This window comes from Helianthus annuus, chromosome 13 (genome assembly GCF_002127325.2).
Source record: "Helianthus annuus cultivar XRQ/B chromosome 13, HanXRQr2.0-SUNRISE, whole genome shotgun sequence".
Classification (NCBI taxonomy): domain Eukaryota; kingdom Viridiplantae; phylum Streptophyta; class Magnoliopsida; order Asterales; family Asteraceae; genus Helianthus; species Helianthus annuus.
The window spans coordinates 131415256-131422304 of NC_035445.2; the positions used below are offsets into that span (position 1 = coordinate 131415256).

At 40.0% G+C, this 7049-nt stretch overlaps 1 protein-coding gene across 1 annotated transcript; it reads right to left on the reverse strand.

Annotated features, from left to right (window-relative positions):
• Positions 1-5332: 5332 nt before the first annotated feature.
• Positions 5333-6232, reverse strand: LOC110901325. The gene has a single exon (XM_022148158.1). The coding sequence runs from the start codon at positions 6230-6232 to the stop codon at positions 5333-5335; it is 900 nt and encodes a 299-aa protein (XP_022003850.1).
• Positions 6233-7049: the final 817 nt, after the last annotated feature.

A 7049-nucleotide genomic window follows, 5' to 3' on the forward strand; every position in this document is an offset into this window, starting at 1 on the left:
TATTAAAAATGCCATAAAGTCTTGGTGAAAACTAGTACCAAGCCATTAAAAACATTCATTAATTAGGGACGAGGGTTAGATCTAACGGGTACGGCCGAACCCCACTCATGGTCAAAACTAATACCTAGTAGTGCTTCGGAGTCCCAGTCGAGGGTAATCGACACAGTCGAGGTTAATCGACACAGTCGAGGGAAATCGACACAGTCGAGGTTAATCGACACAGTAAAGGAGCCAACACTAATGCTCCATATGATCTCACATGCCTGAAAGGAGCCAACACTAATGCTCCATATGTTCTCACATGCCTTAAAGGAGCCAACACTAATGCTCCCCATGTCCTCACATGCCTTAATGTCCTTGTACAAACATTCAATTAGTACACAGTGTACACAAGAAAACTTGATTTATACAAGAATACTTTATTTATACAAGAATACTTTATTTATACAAGATACATACCAGGTTTTCATACACGATATGCAAAACGCATGAACTCGCTCAACTTTATGTTGATGGTTTTCCAAAATTACATGTATTTCAGGTGACAGGATGGATCTTGGGCGCAAGTGTCGTAACTAGAAGTAGACTACACGTTTAGATGTCATCCACTTTTGTTGAATTGTAACCTAGATGAAGGTTGTGTTTTAAAACTTAAATAACAAGTGTTTGAAATACTCAAAATTTTCCGGATGGATGAACATCGTTTTAAATCATGTAGTTGTTTATTATGAGTGAATGCAATGATAACAAGCTAGTCACACATCATACGCTTCCGCAAAAGACAGGGTGTGACAGTGTGACTGACCAAGATCCAGCCACCAATTATTTTGAACCGAATAGTTATCATTATAAACATTAGTATAATTAGTGACCAAATTTAAATTTTTCAAAACATAGTTTAACTTCACAGCGGAAAGGGGGAGAAAACGCATCATAATTGAAACCCACAAGTTTGTTATCATGATACTTACGCACCACACACTCGATCCGATTGCAACATTCGTCTAGAGCTGTATCGAGCCACCTGCAAAGCATGCAGTAGAGTGTCAACATAACGTTGGCGAGTTCACGAGTTTGCCCAGTTTTTAATTCCAAAAACTTGTATCAACAGTTAATTTACTCATTTATACATGCCATGGGGAGCTACCCCACAAGTAAGCTACTAAACTGTTTTACAATACCGAATACTATGCAACCGTACGTTTAGGTAGAGTGCCCCATTTGTCAATGTTCTATCTTCATTGACGGTTTGCCAGAGTCTATTAGTTCACTCCTGATCCCATACATGGGCACGGTCTGAGGCTGGTGAGACCTAAATAGCGCTATCAACTAATAACCCGTTCGCCAAGCCCCGGCGACTAATCGGTATTAAGTAGTAGGGACTTGAGTGATAGAGTTGCGTTTAGTGTTGATTGTTGCATCCAGTATAAATAGTAATTAACTAAGGGTCCCGCATAAGGGGAGAAAAGTAGGTTTGTATCCCGCACAAGGGGATAGCGTTGTTACCCGTATACCGTATCCCGCACAAGGAGATAGCAAGCAATCCCAAACCAGGAAAAGTGTTTCGTTCCATTTCCCAACCACCGAGAAGGCATGCTTTAAGTAAAAAGTAGTGAACTCACCTTTGCTTTGCTCGGTAGTTAATTTACTTGTGTTACGTTGGTCAACCATACCCTATTATGGTTTATGAATACTTATTAGGTTCGTGTGCAAGTAATGTCACGTACAACTACACGTATCTAACACATAGCACGTAAGTCATACTAGCATATATGTTATTGGGCCTATACTAGCATATAAACAGTTAAACCGTAACAGTTAAACAGCAACAGTGGATACACAGTCCATAACAACAGTTTGTGCGGCCCAATAACTAAGTGAAGTAGTCCAGTTGAAACTGGGAGGTCTCGACTCGAGACCTAATGATCTCAAGTCGCAACCATGAGTTCCTGAGTTGAAATCAAATGATTTCGGGTTATGCATAACTGAGCTGCAACTTTAGAGGTCTCGAGTCGAGATCAGGAGATCTCGAGTCGTAATTGAGCTGGTCTCGACTCCTGGAGCATGTTGTCTGGTTTCGAGTTGTCATATAATGGTCTCGAGTCGCAACCGCTTGATCTCGACCCGCAACCTCTATGGGAATCTTTCTAGAATGTTTACCAACCTTGTACGATCCAACCATTTTGCACAATCATGATTTCATGTACTAACCAATCAAAATGCATAAACATGTTCCAAATATTCCACCTTAACCAAAACGGATCAAACACCACAATTTTCAAATATTCATATCATCATTCAACACATAATCATATTGTTCATCACCAATCAACCTATTTCAAACATTTCAACTATCAATCAAATAGTTCATCACGCTCATATTTCAAAACAGATCTAATCCAATCATCTTCTAACACTGTTTCATCAATCCACATGAACAATTCTTAATATTCATAATAGGTTTGTTGTTTCGAGCATCTCAATATTGCTATTTCAACAGTTTGCATATTATCACAAAAAGGAAGAGCCTCATGTACATAAACATCAAGTAATGACTCAAAATCCTAGTTTAAATCACACGTTATTAAGCTCGAAATCACCAAGATTCATCATACCATTACATATTCACAGTCATGATATTCATACAAAGCTCAAGTCAACTTATCATACAATTTCCATATCTTTAAGCACTGAAACATTATCCATTATTTAACTCAAGATTCATGGTTAACATATTTATCATACCCTATCCTAATTAACAATTCTCATTTATTCAATCAGATCAATAACACCACCATAACCAAAACTAATCAGCAAGCACATGCCCTATTCTAAGTTAACAGTTTGTTACGAGAACCTCATCAAATCCTATCATCACTTTAAACATCAAACATGTAAAAGCACATACTTTTATTGTACAAATCCAACGATAACAAAGAATGTATTCAAAACATATACTAACCGATCAGCTGTGGGTCGAAAGGAGTGCAGGCTGCCACTGTTCCTTTCTGGACCAGGTCCCGAATCGAACCAAAACAGGGGCTCCCCTGGTTCGGTGAAACCTGTCGGAGTCAGAAGGACCACCGTCGCCACGGCGGCGCTGCCGTCATCGGTACCACTGTTGCTGCAGCTTCTTTTTCACCATCAAGACTCCACCGTCCGCCGTCTTCACTGAAGCAATGGCCTGAATCAGAGGGGGTGAGTTTTATCAGAGGAATGGAGGAGCAGGGGGTGTTATGCGGCTGCCATCAGAGGAGCAACACCGGCTCCGCTGGTTCATCAATCGCCGATCAGAGGGAATGAGGATTAAGAGAGCTGGGTCTGTGAGTCGAATGTGTTGTTTGTGTGAGCTCAGAGAAGGTGAAGGTGAAGGAAATGGGTTGAGAGGGGGTTGAGGTGCTCGTCGGACAGAAGGCCGGTTGTCGGAAGTTATGGCTCTGGTCACCGGGAATTGCGGTCGAGAGAGAGAGAGGGAGGGAGTATGGGGTGGTCGGCTGATTCCTCTAAAGTGTGATTAGGGTTTTGGTTTCTTGAAGAAAAATATATGGGAGGGGTTTAGGGTGCTTAAATAGTGTAGGTTTAGGTTTAGGGAGCGGGCTTGGGCCTAGCCCAAGTGCGTGAACCTATATAAACGACTACGCGTCTAGCTCAAACAGATTGGCCCGGTTATATTAACTCATACGCAAATAATTGAAACTCTCGTCATGGATTGTTACTATTTTATAATGACATAATAATACTAATAATAATAAATAATAATAGTGAATACGAGCATCAATAAAATGCTCGCCTCTCGACGATCGGGATCAAGGGTTCAAGTTGTCACAATGTGTCGGATACTTCTTTTCATGAATCTTTAAATATCTTGAAGCATACGCGATCACTTTTCCTCTTTGCATAAGTACACACCCGAGACCAAGCTGGGATGCGTCAGAATAGATGACCATGTCTTCAGTCCCATCTGGTAATGTTAAAACCGGAGCACTGGTCAACTTTTCTTTAAGTATTCGAAAGGCATCTTCTTGTGCGCTTCCCCGTACAAATTTCTCATCTTTACGGGTCAACCAGGTTAATGGCGTTGCAATTTTGGAGAAATCTTGTATAAATCTTCGATAGTAACCCGCAAGACCTAGGAAAATCCTAATCTCTGATGGATTCTTAAGAGGTTTCCATTTAGACACAGCTTCTATTTTAGACGGGTCTACCGACACTCCATCGGCACTAATAACATGCCCCAGAAACTGTACCTCACGTAACCAAAAGGCACATTTCGAAAATTTCACGTAAATTCTTTCTCGCCTAAGCGTTTCAAGTACTTCACGCAAATGAAATTCGTGATCCATTTCGCTCTTCGAATACACAAGAATATCGTCGATGAAAACTATCACCGACTTATCTAGCATCGGTTTGCAGACGCGGTTCATGAGATCCATGAAAGCCGCTGGTGCATTGGTTAATCCGAAAGACATTACTAGGAATTCTTAATGTCCATAACGTGTTCTAAACACCGTTTTCGGTATATCTTCTTCTTTTACCTTCAACTGGTGATAACCCGACCTTAAGTCGATCTTTGAAAACCAACTCGCGACTTGCAGCTGATCGAACAAGTTGTCGATCCTAGGAAGCGGGTATCGATTCTTACCGTGAGTTTATTTAACTTCCGGTAATCAATACACATTCGCATGCTTTCGTCTTTCTTCTTTACGAATAATACGGCGCTCCCCATGGAGAAATGCTCGGCCGAATAAACCCTTGTCGAGAAGATCTTGTAATTGCTACAACAATTCTTATAGTTCCGATGGCGCTAATCGATAAGGAGCCTTGGCTACTGGTTTCGCGCCTGGAATTAATTCGATGCCAAACTCCACCTAGCGTTCAGGTGGTATCCCCGGTAGATCTTCCGGGAAAACATCTTCAAACTCCCGTATGATTGGTACGTCTTTAATTTCTGGAGACTCGAATCATGTATGTAAGCTATATACGCCTTACATGCATGTTGGACAAGCTTATAAGCTTTAGTATACGAACAGATTAAGGGGCTGCAACTTTTCTCCCCATAGATAGTAACATGTTTTCCACTCGGAGACATTAATTGTATCTCCTTATGGTTACATATTACTTGCGCGTGATATCGAGCTAGCCAATCCATCCCGATTACCACTTGAAATTCTCCCATTGACATGGGAATTAGATCGATGAAATATTCTTCATCGTAAATGCTCAATTTGCAGTTCCAGCACATATCACAAACAATAAAACTTTTGTTATTACCTATTTCTACTTCTAGAGGCATAGGTAATTTCGTTAACGTGAATGTAGGTTTTTGAATAAATCAATGTGAAACAAAAGATCTATTCACACCCGTATCAAATAAAATTCGTGCTGGAATTGAATTTACAAGAAATATACCTGAAACAACATCAGGTTCAGCTTTAGCCTCTGTAGCTGTCATGTGGAAGGACCTTGCCCTCACTTTCTGGGCCTCAGACTTTGTGTCAGCTGTGTCTTTGGTTCCAACCAACTCCGGATAGTCAGACTTTTTATGTCCCGGTTTGTAACATTTATAACACACTGACACCTTCCCTGGACAATTTGCAACCACATGTCCCACTTTTCCGCAAGTAGGACATGGTTTGTTTTTAAAATAACACTCGCCCTTGTGAGTCTTTCCACATATTTTGCATTGAGGTACTCCCCCTTTTGAAACTCCTTTCTTAGGAGCTTCATTCGGCTTTGGTTTCTTTGCAGGGCTTAGGTTCACATCAAACACCCTTCTTTCACCCCTTTCGATTTGTTTCTTCAGCTCGATTTCCCTTTCGCGTGCAACATTTACTATCTCTGTAAGATGCCCATATTTCGAAGGAGTCATAAACTCCCGATATTCCGCACTCAGCATGTTGTAGTAATAGTATATCTTTTGTTCTTCATTTTGAACCAGCTCGTCACAAAACTTGAGCTTGTCAAGAAACACTCCCGTGATCTTTTCTATCGACTCACCACTATGCCTCAGCTGAATAAACTCTTCTTTAATCCTGTTAATCACAGCTTTCGGGCTATGGTGTCTAAGGAACAGTGTTTTGAATTCTTCCCACATCATAGTTCTTGTGGCCTCAATTCCCTGTTCCTTCTTAAGATTATCCCACCAATCCTTAGCTTGGCCTCTTAACTGACCGGTTCCGTATGCCACGAAATCAGTCTCATCACAATGGGTTCTTTCGAACACCCCTTCCATATCCGTAATCCATCATTAACAAACGATCGGATCAACTTCACCATTATAGACAGGGGGTTTGCATGCCATAAATTTATTATATGGACATGCTTTCGATTTACCCGTATCTATTTCTTTCATTTCTTCATCTTATCATCTATTACCGATAAAAGTGTGGTTTGTAGTCTATCGATAAACTGTGGTAGACTAGCTTCTAAGGCCTTTCTGACTTCCTCAGAAATTGTAGCTTTCATCTCTTTAGTTAAGTGAGATGCTACATCACCTCCGGTTGCACCAGACATTTCTTTAACTGAAATGTTCATAATAGTTAATCAATAACTATTTAATTCATTTCCATCTCGTTACATGGAAATTTATATCTCACATACTTAATCACAAGTAATGTGTTATTCTTTTTCGGTTTGGTCAAGTATATAACTTGCCTTACTTTTCTTACTTAGTGTATTTCCCGGGTTCGAGCGTATTTATACACTCCTACCATACACTTTTCACATATTTTAGATCATTTAATTCTTTAAATCTAGACTCATTTTATAAGTAACGCTTACCGGATGTCTTGATCAAGCTTTGAACCGAACACACTTTGTCTTAACAAGGCTCTGATACCAACTTGTAAGACCCTTACATTTATTGAATATTTCATATAATATATAGTGCATTTCAAATGCCGTTTTTCCAAAACATAGATGAAACGGCGTTTACATAGAGTTAAAAACCTTCAAACGATATTTACAAAAGTTTAAAACATCCAAAAGATTGTTATAATAGTTTTACATAAGTTTGGTAACAAAAGAGACTATTAAAATAGCGGAAGCTT